At 38.5% G+C, this 19,824-nt stretch overlaps 2 protein-coding genes across 5 annotated transcripts in view; both read left to right on the top strand.

The window, feature by feature from the left end:
• Nlg1 (Neuroligin 1) overlaps positions 1-19,824 on the top strand; it is a 234,908-nt gene that overhangs the window by 169,059 nt on the left and 46,025 nt on the right. The window lies entirely within an intron of this gene.
• Positions 5,683-15,384, top strand: LOC137584382 (uncharacterized). 3 transcript variants are annotated; one of them, XR_011033477.1, is made up of 3 exons: positions 5,683-6,107; positions 7,669-14,169; positions 14,223-15,384. XR_011033477.1 is itself a non-coding variant. In XM_068299754.1 (2 exons), the coding sequence occupies exon 2, from the start codon at positions 8,715-8,717 to the stop codon at positions 10,269-10,271; it is 1,557 nt and encodes a 518-aa protein (XP_068155855.1). In that variant the 5' UTR covers positions 5,683-6,107; positions 7,669-8,714; the 3' UTR covers positions 10,272-15,384. The 3 variants fall into 3 exon arrangements, 2 of the variants coding, with proteins under 2 accessions (XP_068155855.1, XP_068155856.1); XM_068299754.1 differs by having other exon boundaries at positions 7,669-15,384; XM_068299755.1 differs by having other exon boundaries at positions 6,096-6,237; positions 6,291-15,384.

Below are 19,824 nucleotides of genomic sequence, written 5' to 3'. Positions count from 1 at the left end.
CCTATGGGAGCTATATGATATAGTCACCCGATCTTTATCAAATTCGGCACAGTCATTAACATATATATTAAATTAAGAAATGTTTAATTTAAAAGCAATCGCGTTAAAAGTAACGAAGTTATTTACAAAAGTCACTGTTTTCGACCAATCGTTCCTATGGGAGCTATATGATATAGTCACCCGATCTTGATCAAATTTGGCATAGTCGCTTATAGGCGTAGTAAACTCTCTAATATTAAGTTTCACGACAATAGCTCAGAAAATAACGAAGTTATTGAGAAAGTCACTGTTTGTGACTTGGCCGTTTGTATGGGAGCTATATGATATAGTCACCCGATCTTGATCAAATTTGGCATAGTCGCTTATAGGCGTAGTAAACTCTCTAATATTAAGTTTCACGATAATAGCATAGAAAATAACGAAGTTATTGAGAAAAGTCACTGTTCGTGACTTTGGGGTTTGTATGGGAGCTATATGATATAGTGGTCCGATCCGGCTGAATCCGAGATATACAACGCCTGCAGTATATACAAGCCTAGGTGCAAAATTTCAGCTCTGTAGCTCTTACGGTCTAGGAGGAGTTTGCGTTGATCCAGACGGACGGACGGACATGGCTAGTTGAACTCGTCTCGTCGTGCTGATCAAGAATATATATACTTTGTATGGTCGGAGATGCTTCGTTCTATGCGTTGCACACTTCTGACCAAAATTAATATACCCTTTTTGCAAGGGTATAAAACCAAAGCGAACGGAACAAACAAAACAATTCAGCGATAAAAAATGAAAACGGAGTATACGAAAAACAACAGGATAAAATATTTATACTACATATATATAAAAAAATACGTCTATGTATACGCCATAAAAGTGTTTCACCTCACGTTGCTCCTATGTTGCATTAAATATATTCACAAACGTACATTTCTATATGTATATAGTATAATCATATGCCCATTTTATCCTCTACTCATTTACATAGTTTTACAAGATTTTTCTATTATACGTCGAATTTTGAGAGTTTAATAATGATGTCAATTTGAATTGAATTAAAATGACAATCTTTGTGGAACGAAAAGTTGGACCCCAATTTCGTAGAGAGTATTTAAAATTTTTGCTCGAGATGCTATAAGGGGATAAATGGATCAAAAAATATTGTTAAATGGAATTACTTTATCAGAATTCTGTTTACTTGTAAGGTGGAAGAACTTAAATTATTGTTTTTTTTTTTTTTTTTTTGCAATGAGTTGCAATAGATTTTTAATTTGGATTTTTAAAATTAAGATTAGCCTTTATTAATGACGGCATCTCAGCCAACAGTCGTTAATAATTAATAAATAAATACATTTCAATAAGACTATTACAAATATTTTAAAATTGCTTTTTTATTTTCATTGTTGTATTCTTTTAGTAACAATATGGTCGGTTCATATGCAAATGAAAACGAATACACTTTATATAATTAACTCACTTCATCTCATCTCACAATTTGCTTTTTGAAAACCACGACCAAGGCGATATGACATTCCTTAAGTTGAAAAAATTTAATCCATAAGTTCATTCATATACAATGGATGCATGCACACGAAATAGGTAACATAATGACAATACCCAGCGGTCCATAAAAAATTTCCATAATTATTTTGAAATACACAATTATTTTCATTAAACTGATGCGAATTAGGAGGTGCAAAATTGGTGTAGTTCATTTTTTCACCGTTGTGAAACCAGAAATACTCATTTGTTCTAAGTAAACGATAACCATTAATATATATCGCAGATTTTCCGATACTTGTGGTTTGAAGAAAGTTCCATAAGTGATGATCCAATTTTGCAGTTTGTGGCGTGGCTAAGATTAGGCCGTGTCTCTTGCATATAAAGTCGGCATAATAGAAATTTCCTTTGACTTTAGATAAAAGAAAATAGCGGTTATAATTGCTAAAATATCTGGTTTCTGCTGGATATATCTCATATTTTAGCTCGTTGCATGTTATGCTCAAGACAATCGACAATAAGTAACAAACGCGATGCATTTTCGGTGACTTGTACTTGTTAACTAAAGTTTTACTATGAAATATAGAAAAAGGAAATGTTATGGCATGTCAATTACATTTGTTACGGTAGAAAAGTTTTGATTTTTGTAGCAGTAGTTGAAAGAAACGCTTTCAATTTTTAAATTTAACTCTATTCCTTAGAATGCATGCCAAACAACAAATAAGAGAATAATTTATGTGAGGATTGTTTCTGTCTTTAATAAACGGCATAGTTTGAATATTTAAATAAAGATATTTTTAAAATTTCCGCTCGATTACGCCCTTGATTAAAGAAAATGTTCACCACCAAGTTTCGATATTGAAATTCTATTAATAGAAAATATTTCAAATGTTAAACCAATATGCCATTTAATAGAGAAAGTTACACATTTGGTTTATGATATTAAATTTAAAATTAAGATTTATGAAAATATTTTGTTTTCCGAAGTACTCACTCTTCTTGGGTGACAAACTTCATCATCAATTTGGTGAACTTTTTTGTTTTATTTTATTATTTTTGTTTTAGGTCTTTGTCACCAAAGGAAAAGTTGAAAATCAACAGACAAGTTCAGGGCAACTGCGACAGAGTTTATATACCTTATCCTAATCACAAAAAGGTTTAATGTCAAAAAAAATATTATTTAATAAATTAATATAATTATAAAATGGGAATTCGATCTTTATTATTAGACGATGAATCTATATAAAAATTTGTAATTACAATGTATCATACTTAGTCGGTCTTAAAAACAATTTGATTGTTATCATCTGGGAATATCTACAATAAACCTACATATAATAGAACAATCTGGAGATGGTTCACTTGGTCGGCAATATTTGAAGCAAAGCGAATAAGCCCCTTAAGATAGTGTGTAATGATTGTTGTTTACCTTTTTTGCCGCTTTGTCGGCTGGGGCATCGGCGACAAAAAAAATTAAATCAAAACCAAAACATGCCTGCTGCCGCCTGCTCGTGCTCAGGCATTTCAGTTCTCGGTTTTCACTCAGTTCAAACACCCCGAAGCAAAGCTGAAAAAGTCCCTAAAGATGTCCGACCTTAGAGGAGCATAAAGTTGCTGCTAGCCTCCTCTCGTTGCTGTCTGATGATGCTCTTGCTGCTGCCTCTGCTGCTGTTATGCTAAATTTAAAATATGTTTGCGGTTGAGATTAGAATACGACGACAAGGGGCGGCATGTGCTGCGGCTGATGTCGTCGAGGCTGCAACATGTTTACTATACCTACTCTCGATAATGTGGGGGGAGCAACTGCTCATATAAGCGAGACATCTACGTGGCTAACATCTGGCGTGGCATATCACACGCGTGCGCTTTTTAATTAGCTTCGCGATGAGAGGGGAAATTGAGGAGGCAACTGTTGTGCAGCCATATCAAATGCATTTTCCCCTATGAGAAATGAATGCACGGTGTGTTTACTTAAACACTGCCTTAGAGGGGCAGTTTTGTTTATGTTTAGACATTTGCACATTTTCGATTGCCAAAATGCCATGCAAATGTTGATTATTTGGGAAATTGGTCAATATCCTTATTCAGACTTTAGACAGAGTAACAAATCAAACAGAAAAAACTCATACACAAACACACTTGGTAAATGGCAAGTTCAAAATTACGCAAATCTCTCTCTGTCTCTCTCTTTCTCTCTGCTTGGAAGATATGTTGTGCGTAAATTACATTTTTGAAAAGCGTTTGTAACGCACATTGTCGACTACATGAATTTGACCAACGTTCATTCGATGTTTGAGACCACAGACATGGGCAGACAGAAGCCAATAGGCATAGGTATTGATATCTATGGGAAAAAGATGGACAAGTTTACAAACAGGCTGAAGGCAGATTTGTGTGACCACACACATACACACAGAAATGTTGGCATAACTCAATGAGAAACTCTGAATCAAAATGAATTTCATTTGGGTTCAATGCACAAAGTTGGAGAGATAGATGGCCCATTCAAAATTCAGGTATTTTAAGCATACTTAACATACGAATGGTCAATTGTGTGTTACAGGTAACTGGAAATTTTGACAGATTGCAAAAATCTTTGACATGAAAATGTATTTTTAAAAATTTGATATTTTAGCTAAATGTCATACAAATGAATAGATGGATAGATGGACGCATGGATTTGAAGAAAACCTTAAGCAATGACAACTGGGTATACGGGCATTTGTATGTGCTTTCCTTGTCCTAGATAGAAAATTTCCACTTTTATACAACTTTTGTCTACTGACTTGGCTTAAATACTTCATGACGACTGTCTCGGTCGTTTAGTTTGCCTCCACACAACCAACCAGGCAAGACATCCAGTCACTCCACACTTAAGCCGCAAAGCGGCCATTAGTCGACTGCCAGCACAGCAAGAGGAATTTGCTTGTTGGGGGCAGGAGGAACTACGACTACTACTACTGAGACTGGGACAGGGACAGATGAGATGGCTGGCTGTCACTTCAGGATAAAATGATGCTTACGCACAACGCGCGAGAGACAAGTTAGCAAGGCAAACAGTGAAAAGGCTGTGCCCGAAAGCACATGAAGTCGACGACGACTATTGCGACGGAGCAATGCAGTGGATGGCGGCAACGGAGGCTTCATCTCTTTGGTAACTCTGGTTGACGGTATGCAAACTGTCTTACTACTCAGTAGCTGCCACTTGAGTTATCATGCTCGAGTCGATAATGGAAATGGCTGAAATGCTAGATGAGCTAGGCAATTGAGACTTTAAGGCAAATTGCCATGTTTATTATTTAAGATTTTTATTAGCAAAAGTCTGGCATAGGAAATTATAAGATTTCACAAAGATTTATCCCTTACGCATTTACATTTTATTTTATATGCTTTATTTCCCTAGTGGTCAGCATACACAAACAACACAAACACAAACAGCAATAGATAAAATTTCCTTAAATTTAAAGTCTCATGAAAATTAAGCAAAATCATACTCTAATTGCCTCCAGTGGGAAACAACACACGACACTCGTTTGAGCTCCCTCCCAAACGGCTTTGCACTTCGTCGGCACCACACATAATATGAGAGTCGAGTTGGCACACTCTTCAAACACAAACACACATATGTAAGTATCTATAATGCATATCTTAATCGCATACACATACACACACAGAAGGTTAAAGAAAGTTAGTGAAATGTTATCATTTGGATATATCATATTATTTTGTGTGCTGATTTCTGTTTACCAGGGGCCAGCAATAATTAATTCATACCAATAAAAAGCAAATGGATATCGAATTAAATTCATATTTGATCCGATTAAATTTTGAAATAATAACTGTCAACTTTCTTACACTTATCTTTACTTTCATGTAGAGTATTCAAAGTTCGTAAAAATAAATTTTTCCATTCTATGTATACATATATTGACAGTCATGTATATTTCATTTTGCCTGCAGCCAGTGTGCTAATTATGCCAAAATATGTCTGTAGATACGGATGTGATGATGAAGATTAGTTAGAACCAGGGCCAGGGCCTATTGGGTGGAGACAATGTGTTCTTTGGGCCATTATTATTGTTGTTGTTGCTGCTGCTGTTGTCCGTATTAATGCTCTTAGTCTGAGTGCTTCATTGGACAGACAAGTGTGGGTCACACTGTAACATGCGCTTGTCGTTCAAAATTTGAAAACGCAACCGAAAATGGGTAATCGTGGAGACAACCCATTTAGCTTGTTTTTAGTATCCGAATCAGTACCTAGTGTTATCGATAATTTATGACCTTACGTATTCACGTAAGTCGTCACGTATCGATCGGTGAGATATCGGCTTAAAGCTCATCCCTAGATTAAAGAATATTGGCGAAAGGAAAAGTAAAAGATTAAAATACGCGTGGCCTCGTTCTTTCTTAACTCAACTTCCAAAGGAGACGGAGGTGCTACACTCCTCGCTGCCAACTTCACGGCGATCTTTGCTGCACCCACCACGTGTATCGTGCAAGAAAAAAATATATAACCCTTTCAATTGCATCCTTCATAGGATTGCCCAACAAAACACCCAAATTGGTTCTGGTGTAGTTTCTGGTAGTGCATTGGAGAGAATATCCGCGGAGCGCCTGTGATTTGTCGCAGAAATTAATTCCGCGTCCAATAACATCGTTTTTTTTTGTGGCGTTTTGGCTATCGCCGCTCCAATCGGAATAAATTTATTCCAAAATTTTTGTGGCTGTGGTGTCGCTCTCCATAGGGTAAATATATATATAATTGTTTGACGTGTAGCTTATTAACCTGTTCCTACTAGGGACTGGCACCACAAGTACGTAGCAGATTACCCCTGAGTGGTAGACCGCCAAGTCCGATTTTTCAACTGAGGAAAGAGGACTCGGTCTCAATGAATTAACGAAACGTTGAGCGAAGGAAGTTTTTACCTGCGTCTTTCTGTCCATTTTTGACCGGACTCATTCCAAAAAAAAAAAAAAGTACACGTGGTTTTGTGCAGTGCAGCCGTAAAATAATCAGGATGGGTGCAAGCGTTTAAAAGCCCCTTCGAATTTAATGGTGTCTATGCATTCGAGCCTCTCGGTCCTGCCAATGATTATCGCGAGTGCTTAACCAAAAGAAAAAAAAAAAAAACTTGAATCCGTGGAATTACACGGGTACCCAATGAAGCAGTTGCAACACGTTGGCATGACCTGGGGACGTTCGAAGACAATGTTCTTGTAATACTTAGACATTCAATACTTATAAGAGTTATTTGTTCACAGAGAGAGAGAGAGAGAGGATACGAATAATGATAATGTTAATGTGCTTAATCGAAAACGGGTGCTCCCAAACCAAATCAGAGGCTTCTGACTACCTTAAATCATATTATCTATTTTTGAACAGCCTCCGCTTCGAAAGATCTTTCGCCGCTGGACTAAAACTGTAAGTCAAACCATAAAAAAAAAAAAACTTATTAATTGATTCGGGTTATTCGTTTTTGGAGCCTTTGAATATGTTGGACGTTGGTGCCATTGCCAATACTTAAATTTATTAGGAAATTTAACCGTGTAGTTGTTATTTTTATCCTTTTTCTCTCCCGGCATCAGTTTGATATGATTCGGTTTTTTGTAAATTTGATTCAATTTGGTTTTTGTAACCTAATCTCAAGATAACGAGTAAGATAATTATGTTTGATAACCGCATTGCTACATCGTATATAGTATGAAATTGAGGATAAGATCCAAACTTATTTTTCGACCAGTATTTAGTTTAAGATTTCAAAGTATGAAGATAAGCTTGAATAGCCCAAAAGAACAAATACTACTTTAGGGACCTCTACATATTAACTTCATTAATTCTGAATAATATTAAGTTCGTTTGTTTCCGAAAGAGATATTAAGAATGAATTAAATTAGGAAATGAATCCTGCCTTGTTCATAAGTTTAGAAATTAATAAAACTATTGTTCTTTGAAATGAACTCCCTATAATCGTTAAATTTTGGGGAACCATGCAACCGACTGAGAGATAACAAGAGGCCGTAAGACATGTTGGAGGGATCCTCAATTCAGACGTGGCCCGAGGATCATGGTAGGGTGGGCGTTCACATGATAGGCCTATAGGATATCATGACATAAACCAACATGTGTGCCTCCTGATACTACATAGTTTAACGTGTTCTTGTTTCTGGTCTCCTCAGGCCTTCTTTCTTTCGCATCTAAACCTGTACCGTTATCCCTTGGTGTCCTTAAGTACGCGAATTTAAAATTTTACGTCTGTATCGAATGTGAGTAACTATAGTTCTGGCTAATCTCTATCGTATAACCCACTCCCAGCCGACCTGACCCTAGCCGAACCTATCGCGTACTCGGCCAGCACTATGCACGAACATCTGCTCAACACTCCTTGTGAGATTCAACGTTACATGCTACAGATAAGATAAAATTTTTGGCGCCCAACGTGGGGCCCGATTCGGCTGCCCCAACCAGATTTTTTTTTCTGTACTAGTCGTGTTATCAGAACCGCTGGATTTATGCTATCGACTAGTATCCCATTTCTCCTGTGAATTTTATGTAATCATAGTAGTGAGCAGTGTTAGTAGTGATTGGAATTATTTAAGTTAAGTACCTCACTTAAATACCCGCACTGACTAAGAAACGCTGGTCATTGACTTAGCAATTCCCGTTTGAAAAAAAAAAAAAAAAAAACACCGTAATATATTGTTCGTCCCTGGACGCCGAATTAGTGGCTAAGTGCTACCGTCGGACCGGACTCAATTGATATGTCGGTCTTCAAACTGCACCCGTTTGTCTGGTCTTATAAAGAATGAGAGGTTTGTTACCTGGATTCAGCTTTGGTGGATAAATACTACCGACTGCCCGGAATAAATTCTAGAATTCCTGTGACATCAGCATTGGACTGCGAGCCAGGACAGCTGGAGTCAAGTAATGTGGCATTAAGCTACCACTTAGCCGCAATACTGGCCAAGCAGCGCAATGCGAGACAAATGTTTGTTTTCTCGTATGTGCTTCGTCTATGTTTTCAACTATCTATTTTGTAGTATCTAGAGTACATTTAGGCTGACCTTTAACGTTTGCAGACATGGTTGTATGGTTTCCCGGTTTTAGATGAATTTTTCTGATTTACCATAATATTGCATTATACCCAGTTTGATATAGAAAAGTGTTTTATATATTTAGATGTACAATAATAATAAGAATATTTCAATCGAAGTGATAGCAAGTTATGTCAGTATTCGATAGTTCCGATAGTTTGGACAGATCTGAAGAAGTTAGTAGAAGCTGTGGCATTTGTGTGCGGGAGTTGGACTTCAACGCAGAGTGGATAACCACCCCCTGCAATCATTCATTTCACATTAGTTGCTTTTCGCTTCGCGAAGGAGCTAAATCAGTGTGTCCAGTTTGTCGTACTTCCGTTCTATCCAACGTTACTAATTTGGCGGACGAGTTACGGTTAGCAGGCGGCGGAGACATGCCGATCTTAAGATCATCACGTACCGTAGCAGGAGCAACTGAGGCTAACCCAGAAATGGAACCACAGGTCAATACGCCAGAGGCATTCGACTTGCCGTCATCACAAGCTAGCATAGATCAAGTAATAGCCCGAGCCCTTTCCGAAGGCCTTACCCAAATGAATCAGGTAGTTGCTCAATCAATGACTCAGGTCTCCCAAACCTTGTCGCAGACCATGTCTCAGGCTGTAGCCCAAATGACCCAGTCTTTAGAGATAACTTTACAACGAGCGGCGTCTAACGGCCCACTACTTTCAGAAAACGTAGCATCTCGAGCATCCATCCAACCCTCGGGACAAAGACAGACATTTGAAGAGTTATTTCAAATCCCTCCACGGGAAAGTCAAAGTCAACGACCCAATCAGACTACGTATCCAAGTACCTCTATGATGAATAGTGGAGCATATCCAAGTTCCGAATTGCGTGCTGATCGGGTTAGTCAAATAATTACGAATTGGAAAATTCGATTTTCAGGACATTCGTCCATAGCGGTAGATGACTTTATATATAGAGTCGAAGCCCTCACAAAACAAACACTCAATAATGATTTAGAACTTGTATCTCGCTACGCGAGCAACTTATTTGAAGGAGCTGCTAGCGACTGGTTCTGGAGGTTTCACCGAAGCGTTCCACTAGTGACCTGGTCACAGCTTCGGGTGGCACTAAGAGCACAATTTCAAGACGGAAGAACCGATCTAGAAATTCGTACGGCCATGTTTCAGCGAAAACAACGTCCAAATGAACCCTTTGATAGTTTTTACGACGCTATCGTAACACTGGGAGATAGATTAGCCGTCCCATTGACAGAATCTGCATTGTTAGATGTGCTGAAGGCAAATTTACTACAAGAAATTCAACATGAGATTTTGTACGTACCAATAATGTCGGCTTCACATTTGCGCCACGTTGTGTGCACACGTGAACGATTTATGCAATCGGTAAATAAGTCAGTGACGACAACCATGCCTAGATCCACCCCGAAACGGCAGGTTCATGAATTAGAATTTTCGGCTACCAATGTAAAATTAGAAACCGACCCGGATATAGATTCCGAGGTGGAAATTGCTGCTATTAACTTAATTTGTTGGAATTGCAAAGAAAATGGACATAGATATCAGGATTGCGATGCAGAGCGAAAGATATTTTGCTATGGCTGCGGTCAACCTGATGCCTACAAACCTACTTGTAATCGATGTACTAATTCAAAAAACGGAGTTCGCCGTGCACTGTCGAAAAGTGCACTCAAACTGAACCCGGTGAACACCCTTTAGGGGAATCCTCGATGGATTCCTCACTACCAACTTTGTCACAACTCCCAACTATTCCTATGCACCTACGTGAGTTTATATCTCCACTATGTGCAAATACTAAAAAGATGCGAGGAATTAAGCGATTAATTCAATATAGAAAAAAACATAAATTAGAGAAAACGGCGGTTTTAGATTCGATAATAGATGATTCCCTTGATTGGCGGCCGTACGCAGATGTGAACCTCTTTGGAAGAGAATTAAAGGGTCTCATGGACACTGGAGCGTCAATTAGTTGTGTAGGTGGAAATTTGGCGACAGAATTGATCAACGAATTGCTACCCCTTAAGACGGTAAAAACCATGGTGCACACAGCAGATGGACAAAAACAAGCCATTCTAGGAAAGACTCTTACCTCTGTTAGCTTTCGAGGAATCGAAAAACCAATAACTCTTTATGTTGTACCCTCGCTGGCACAGAATCTCTATTTAGGCATAGACTTTTGGAGAGCCTTTAATTTGTTACCGGCCTTTTTGGCGTATAAAGAAAAAGAACCAATCGTAGCTTGTATTAATCTCGATAGCGAATTAAATGTGTCATTATCCGAATCCCAGAAAAAACACTTACTTAAAACCATTCAATTGTTTCCATCCTTCGAGAAAAAAGGATTAGGAAAAACCAGCTGGCTGTCACATGAAATTGATGTAGGTGATGCAAAAGCGATCAAGCAGCGGCACTATGCTGTATCTCCGGCCATAGAAAAATTAATGTACCAAGAGATAGATCGTATGCTTGCCCTTGGGGTAATAGAAGAATCAAATAGCCCCTGGTCATCACCTGTTGTACTGGTGCGCAAACCAGGAAAAGTTCGATTATGTATTGACAGTCGAAAACTTAATGCAGTCACGATTAAAAATGCTTATCCTATGCCTTTAATTGACGGAATTCTTAGTCGGTTACCGAAAGCAGAATTTATTTCAAGTATTGATCTAAAGGATGCTTATTGGCAAATACCGCTAGCCGCTAGCGACCGCGAGAAAACGGCATTTACCATACCAGGAAGACCTCTCTATCAGTTTACTGTAATGCCCTTCGGTTTGTCAAACGCCCCTCAAACAATGTCCAAACTTATGGATCGAGTGATACCACCAAGTTTGCGAAATGAAATTTTTATATACTTAGATGACCTTTTAGTAGTTTCGGAGTCCTTTGAGAGACATATTTCAGTATTATCTGAGTTAGCTAATAGACTAATCCTAGCGGGACTTACAATTAATGTGAGAAAAAGTAGTTTTGCCTCAAAGAAGTCAAATATCTTGGCCATGTTATTGGTAATGGAACCATTAGGACGGACCCTGATAAGGTGTCAGCGATCCAAGAATTCCCAGTGCCCAAGTCTGTAAAGCAAGTACGTAGGTTTTTAGGTCTCACGGGATGGTATCATAAGTTTATAAAAAATTATGCTGGTATTGCCGCACCCATTTCCGACACGTTAAAGCACAAACGAAAATTCATTTGGTCTGAAGAAGCACAAAATGCATTTGATCGGTTAAAATATTCTCTGTGTACCGCCCCTGTACTACATAGCCCTAATTTTAACGCTCCTTTTTCTATACACTGTGATGCTAGTCATACAGGTGTGGGAGGTGTACTTATGCAAATCGATAACGAAGAAAATGAAGTGCCAATCGCCTTCATGTCACGAAAACTAAATCAGTGTCAAAGGGCTTATTCCGTAACAGAAAAAGAATGCCTTGCGGCTGTCCTATGTGTAAAAAAATTTCGAGCTTATATTGAGGGTCAAGAATTCTCTATTATTACAGATCACGCGTCCCTAAAATGGTTAATGACGCAAGTTGACTTAAGTTCTAGATTGGCGAGATGGGCACTTAAACTGCAAGGATTCTCATTTAAAATAATGCATAGGAAAGGCTCACGAAATATAGTTCCTGACGCTTTATCCCGAGTACATACTGATGATATATCAGCTATTACCTTAGCAACTGGTTTCAATCTGTCGTCAGACGCCTTCGACGCTGATGAATATAAAGATTTAAAAGCTAAGATTCAATTAAAGCAATCCCAGCTACCCGATGTCAAGGTTATAGACAAATACATTTATCGGCGATCAGAACACGCATCCGGTGATCGTGTAGCGGATGACCTGTGCTGGAAGCTTTGGATTCCAAAATCGTTAGTTCTGGATGTGATCCAACAAAATCACGAAGACCACCTAGCGGCGCACAGTGGAATAAATAAAACACTGGAGCGGATCAGACGCTATTTTTTTTGGCCCAACCTAATAGGTGATGTAAAGGAATTTATTGCGAACTGTTCTGTTTGTAAGACTACTAAGCATTCGAACACCTATTTGCGTCCCCCAATGGCCAAATCAGAGCAAACATATAGGGTTTTTCAAAAATTATACATAGACTTTTTAGGCCCATATCCCAGAAGCAAACTCGGAAACATAGGGATCTTCGTAGTTCTCGATCATTTCACTAAATTTCCTTTTTTTAAAAGCTGTTCGAAAATTTACTGCAGATGCTGTTATTACCTATCTGGAAACAGAATTGTTCCATTGTTTTGGCATTCCCGAAGTAGTTGTATCAGACAACGGATCTCAGTTCAAATCCCATCAGTTTAAAGCACTGCTGGAGAAGTATAACGTTCGACATTCCTTTACCGCAGCGTATGCCCCACAAGCAAACGCGTCCGAACGGGTAAATAGATCGGTGTTAGCTGCAATAAAGTCTTATGTGAACAAAGATCAGACCAATTGGGATGAAAACCTTAGTTCAGTTGCATGTGCGCTAAGATCCAGTTGGCATTCGGCCATCAATAATAGTCCGTACCGTGTATGTTTTGGCCAACAAATGATAACGAACGGTGCAACTTACCCCCTGTTAAGAAGTTTAAACCTATTAGAGGATAGATCTATTCAGTTTGACCGTACTGATTCTCTGGAAATAATTCGTCAGACGGCGATCAAGGCTGTAGCAAAACAGCATGAACGCAACGAAAAAACATATAATTTGAGAAGTCGAGACGTGTCATTTCAACCAGGTCAAGAAGTGTACCGACGTAATTTTCAGTTGAGTAATTATGCAAAGGGTTTCTCAGCCAAGTTAGCTCCAACGTTTATAAAAGCCAGAGTCCGTCAGCGGATTGGAACTAGTTATTACGAACTAGAGGATATGCAAGGGAGAATGATAGGGAAATTCCATGCAAAAGACATTAAACAATAGGGCATTATTTATTATCTCCTTTACTCCAAGCGGTATCCCACTTTGATGTTTAAAAACCACCAAAGTGTGATTTTGTCGGGGAGGTGTGTAACATGCGCTTGTCGTTCAAAATTTGAAAACGCAACCGAAAATGGGTAATCGTGGAGACAACCCATTTAGCTTGTTTTTAGTATCCGAATCAGTACCTAGTGTTATCGATAATTTATGACCTTACGTATTCACGTAAGTCGTCACGTATCGATCGGTGAGATATCGGCTTAAAGCTCATCCCTAGATTAAAGAATATTGGCGAAAGGAAAAGTAAAAGATTAAAATACGCGTGGCCTCGTTCTTTCTTAACTCAACTTCCAAAGGAGACGGAGGTGCTACACTCCTCGCTGCCAACTTCACGGCGATCTTTGCTGCACCCACCACGTGTATCGTGCAAGAAAAAAATATATAACCCTTTCAATTGCATCCTTCATAGGATTGCCCAACAAAACACCCAAATTGGTTCTGGTGTAGTTTCTGGTAGTGCATTGGAGAGAATATCCGCGGAGCGCCTGTGATTTGTCGCAGAAATTAATTCCGCGTCCAATAACATCGTTTTTTTTTGTGGCGTTTTGGCTATCGCCGCTCCAATCGGAATAAATTTATTCCAAAATTTTTGTGGCTGTGGTGTCGCTCTCCATAGGGTAAATATATATATAATTGTTTGACGTGTAGCTTATTAACCTGTTCCTACTAGGGACTGGCACCACAAGTACGTAGCAGATTACCCCTGAGTGGTAGACCGCCAAGTCCGATTTTTCAACTGAGGAAAGAGGACTCGGTCTCAATGAATTAACGAAACGTTGAGCGAAGGAAGTTTTTACCTGCGTCTTTCTGTCCATTTTTGACCGGACTCATTCCAAAAAAAAAAAAAAAAGTACACGTGGTTTTGTGCAGTGCAGCCGTAAAATAATCAGGATGGGTGCAAGCGTTTAAAAGCCCCTTCGAATTTAATGGTGTCTATGCATTCGAGCCTCTCGGTCCTGCCAATGATTATCGCGAGTGCTTAACCAAAAGAAAAAAAAAAAAAACTTGAATCCGTGGAATTACACGGGTACCCAATGAAGCAGTTGCAACACGTTGGCATGACCTGGGGACGTTCGAAGACAATGTTCTTGTAATACTTAGACATTCAATACTTATAAGAGTTATTTGTTCACAGAGAGAGAGAGAGAGAGGATACGAATAATGATAATGTTAATGTGCTTAATCGAAAACGGGTGCTCCCAAACCAAATCAGAGGCTTCTGACTACCTTAAATCATATTATCTATTTTTGAACAGCCTCCGCTTCGAAAGATCTTTCGCCGCTGGACTAAAACTGTAAGTCAAACCATAAAAAAAAAAAAAACTTATTAATTGATTCGGGTTATTCGTTTTTGGAGCCTTTGAATATGTTGGACGTTGGTGCCATTGCCAATACTTAAATTTATTAGGAAATTTAACCGTGTAGTTGTTATTTTTATCCTTTTTCTCTCCCGGCATCAGTTTGATATGATTCGGTTTTTTGTAAATTTGATTCAATTTGGTTTTTGTAACCTAATCTCAAGATAACGAGTAAGATAATTATGTTTGATAACCGCATTGCTACATCGTATATAGTATGAAATTGAGGATAAGATCCAAACTTATTTTTCGACCAGTATTTAGTTTAAGATTTCAAAGTATGAAGATAAGCTTGAATAGCCCAAAAGAACAAATACTACTTTAGGGACCTCTACATATTAACTTCATTAATTCTGAATAATATTAAGTTCGTTTGTTTCCGAAAGAGATATTAAGAATGAATTAAATTAGGAAATGAATCCTGCCTTGTTCATAAGTTTAGAAATTAATAAAACTATTGTTCTTTGAAATGAACTCCCTATAATCGTTAAATTTTGGGGAACCATGCAACCGACTGAGAGATAACAAGAGGCCGTAAGACATGTTGGAGGGATCCTCAATTCAGACGTGGCCCGAGGATCATGGTAGGGTGGGCGTTCACATGATAGGCCTATAGGATATCATGACATAAACCAACATGTGTGCCTCCTGATACTACATAGTTTAACGTGTTCTTGTTTCTGGTCTCCTCAGGCCTTCTTTCTTTCGCATCTAAACCTGTACCGTTATCCCTTGGTGTCCTTAAGTACGCGAATTTAACATTTTACGTCTGTATCGAATGTGAGTAACTATAGTTCTGGCTAATCTCTATCGTATAACCCACTCCCAGCCGACCTGACCCTAGCCGAACCTATCGCGTACTCGGCCAGCACTATGCACGAACATCTGCTCAACACTCCTTGTGAGATTCAACGTTACATGCTACAACACATCTCTGGCTCATTACCTTTCAATTAGTTATTGTTAATTTGTCATTTGTCGCATGAGAAATTGGAGCACACAATATGGCTTACTCGTTCATAAGCTTGAAGAGATATTGCGGTGTGGTATATTTCCAAAGGAGAATGTATTAATTTCACATTTTCCTTTATGAAAATTTGTCATTTCCATAATTATGTGTGCATATGATATATAAGTAGTTATTAATTGCAATTGCATGTAATTATATTTAAAAGTCAAAGTCCAAATTATCATAATACAGTTTTGTACTAATGTGGACTGTCTGTCTAATCATGTATTTATAGATATTTTTATGCTCTTCCCCCACTTATTGTGGAATACTTACACCTCAACTGATTGCTGGGTTTAACGCTCTTTAGTACAAAGTGTTGCTTCCTAGGGCGAGAAGTCAAAGTCATCATTCCCATCCACGCACATTGTGTTTCCGCCAAAATTGCTTCACTTGCGGGCTTGTTTTGGCAGCCCTCATGGATCCCTTTTGCTTTTTATGTGGAGCGATGTTTTTGTTTATTTTTGTACGCGCGTGGCAAGTGCAACGAGTAAATGTGGCATGCCACCAGGCAGTAGCAGCAGCAGTAGTAGTAGCTTCTGATGGAGGCACGTAGATTCATGTGCTTGTAGCTCTAGTCTTAGCTTCAGCTAGGGCTGCTTCCTTCCTCCCTTCTTTAGTTGGCAGAATGGCAAAGACAGGCAAAGCAAACCGAAAGACATTTCAAGTGAAGTCAGTGCCAAGGGCGAAAGGGTTGTGCACTTGTTGTCATCATCATCAGCAGCAGCAGCAACAGCCGACGCAACAGCGGGAAACTGCATAAATAACATCTGAATTGGGGGAACAAGACAAGACAAAGTTGCTCGACTTTCCGACTCGACTGCCCGATGTTGATGATGTTGCATAGAAAACAAACGAAAGTCGAATACAACTTGGAAATTCCCATACTAAACGACCCTTGAAGGGACGTCTGATTGACGGAATGACTGACTGGCTGGCTGGGTGACTAACTCACCGCCGCACTATACTCCACTACGTGATTGATGTTCGTCTTCAATCTAAATTCAAATCAAAGTACCCAGTTTATGGCAGTATAAAGATTGCTTACACAAGCCAAACCCAAAAATAGCCACTTACTTAATACATACATATTCAATATAAAAACAACAGCTTAACATATTTTAGTTTCTTCTCTTTTCTGTTCTCTCACCCCCCCCACACTATTGTTTTTCGTATATATGTATATTTTGCGCTTGGCCTTTTTTTGTCGATGTTTTTGCTGGTTGAAAAATTGCGTTTTAATTAAAAACGCTCAAGTGCACTTAAGTGTGCGCTTTCCAGCCACGTCAACAAGCAGCGAGACATAAAAAGAGGGGCAGAGGCAAAGTGGTGGATACAAGTGGGGGTAGGGAAAGCGGCTTTGTATACACACACCTACACCGAAACGAGAAAAACAAAAACAAGAACAACAATTAAGAAAACAATGGCTCGCCAATGTGTAAAAGGACAGCATAAAAATAGGAAAAATAACACTGAAGAAATGGTTGTTAACCCAAAGCCAGTAGTCGCACTTTAAATACCCTCTCAATCTAAAGCTACATTAGGCAATTTTGAATTTGTTTTTGTTGTGTCTGAACTTAAAATAAAAATGCTAGAAAGATAGAATTGATCATTTTTCAAAGCCAAAATTTGTGTAATCTACGTGAATTGAAGGTGGATTAATCTAATATATTAAGTATTACACTGAAAGCTAATATTGATTTTCAGTATAAAGTTTAAAAACTCTTTGTAAATGAAAATACAGACATGACCTGAGCTTTGCTACTGTAGAGGGTATCCCAACTGGGAGTGAGCATAAGAAAAACGTATCACTTAACGCATTTTGCTTGGCGAATAGGGTGAATGGGAGGACTCTCGATGTTCCGCTCTGCTTGTGCCGAAATCCTTTGCATGAGTTGTTTCCCTTCCGGCTGCCTACTGGGTAACGAATGGAGTAAGTAAGTTTCTGGGGAGGCAAATTGGGAAGCCGGAGTTGATGTGACTCCTTTCTTGTTCAGATTGCAACTGCTGCTGATAAACCAAGCTGGTGGAGTCTCCCGTATTGTATCGGTTGCTGGGCCTTCCTGCTGGTGCTGCAACTGCAACTGAAGAAAACAGGATATGACATATTTAATGCGAAACAGATGCACAAAATTTTTGTTCTCTCCTGTTTTTTAACATTTAATTTCATCTTTATGCAGCTGCTCTTGACGCAATTATGAAAATCGCAGCATTCAGAGGGAATAAGAAATTTGCATAGCTCATAAATATTTCCGAGGAAAGGTACCCAATATGGCAATAATAAAAGGATGGCAATAAATGGCTAACAATAATAAAATTGATAATTGAATGCAAATGCGGCAAAAATAAAAAACCGTAAAACTTAATAAATGCAGAGTGGTTGGAAAGAAAACAGAAAACTGAATTTATTAAATTCAATAAACTCTGTGCAATTATTGAAAATTAAATTAAAGCATCAAATTATATAAAATTAGTTAAATCAAAAGCGCATCAAAATAATTTCATATATTTAATTGAAATTATTTTAAATCAAAAACAGAACTCTGCCAATCAAATTGCCCGCATAAATACATATATAAAAAAAAAATCCCTCAAACAATGTTTATTTATTTGAAGGCAAGAAACTTAATTGAAGGTTCTTGCTTAATCCTCTTAATCCTCCCATCATTCAGTTTTCTCTCGAATCCAGAGATTTAAGCCTTGCCAACCGCATGCAATTTACATAGAGGAGACAGTCCACAAACCACTGAACCTTCAACCTAGTTGCATACACTCTGCTCAGCCTCTTTTTGTTCTGTGTGTTTAAGTGTGAACAGAACTCCCGAGTTGAGACTAGAAGCTGGAAATAAATGGTTGACAACACGTGAGCAGCCACGCGTAAGCGAAAAGTGATGCAACTTTCCGTTTTCGTTGCCTTTTTCATTTTTTTTTTTAGTTATTTCTGCTTATTTCTGTTGCCTCTTTTTACTTTGGTTTGTTTTTGAGTTTTATTTTTTATGGCTTGGCGAAAATGCATAAAAATGGGGGGAGGCATTGTCCTTAATGGGGTCCACTGGTCAAGCCGCCAGACAGACGAACCAACAACAGGCACAGTCAGCCACGTGCGCCCAAAAAAGAAAAGAAAAAAATGAACACAAAATAAAATAGAATAACAAGAGAAGTGTGGGTATAAAAAAATGGAAGAAACTTGTTTCATTTGCGCAGTGGACAAACTTTCAGAGCTGAGAACCACCGCAGCGGCATTAACAACACTTAAAATGCCTGCAGCGTTTTTCTTTAATACAAGTGGACAGTCCTGTATATGGTCATTGGGGTCGTCTCATCCTCCACCACCCACTCGTCCACTTTTCCCCCCTGTTTCGGTTTGCCCTTCTTTTTACTCATGCAAAACTCTCTGCTAGGCAACTTTCAAGGGGTCTCCCACTATTCAAGCACAGCCGCCTGAGTCCAACTTTGGTCAAGGGTTTTCGCTCGTTTTGATTTAGTCGTCGTTTAGTTTGCGTTTTAATGCTCTTCAAAAGGGCATTCAAAGTTTTCTCAGATGTTTGATGGAACAACCAACAAGTAATTTATTTTCCTATCCAGCAACTCGTTGAGAAACTTATCACCAATGGACCCCACTAGGATAGAAGTATTGTCGTCTGTATGGTTTAGTTATAGAATCAACTAACTTAACTTAGCAACTAAGATTTAATAGTTATTAAGGGCATTTAACTTTCGGTTTCTTGCTCATCTATTATTTTGTAGTAAAAATTTTTGTTTATTTTACATTTATATGATTTTATTTGCAAAACTCAAGAGCGACAAGTGTAAATGAGTGTCATTCGTCCCATATTAAAGTTGGTCCATAGCCTTAGTTAAATTTCGCTTTGTATTTAAGTTTGGGAACCAGAAAATCAATAGCC

This window comes from Drosophila tropicalis, unplaced genomic scaffold (assembly GCF_018151085.1).
Source record: "Drosophila tropicalis isolate 14030-0801.00 unplaced genomic scaffold, ASM1815108v1 contig_878, whole genome shotgun sequence".
Classification (NCBI taxonomy): Eukaryota; Metazoa; Arthropoda; class Insecta; order Diptera; family Drosophilidae; genus Drosophila; species Drosophila tropicalis.
This window is presented reverse-complemented; position numbering and strand designations above follow the sequence as displayed.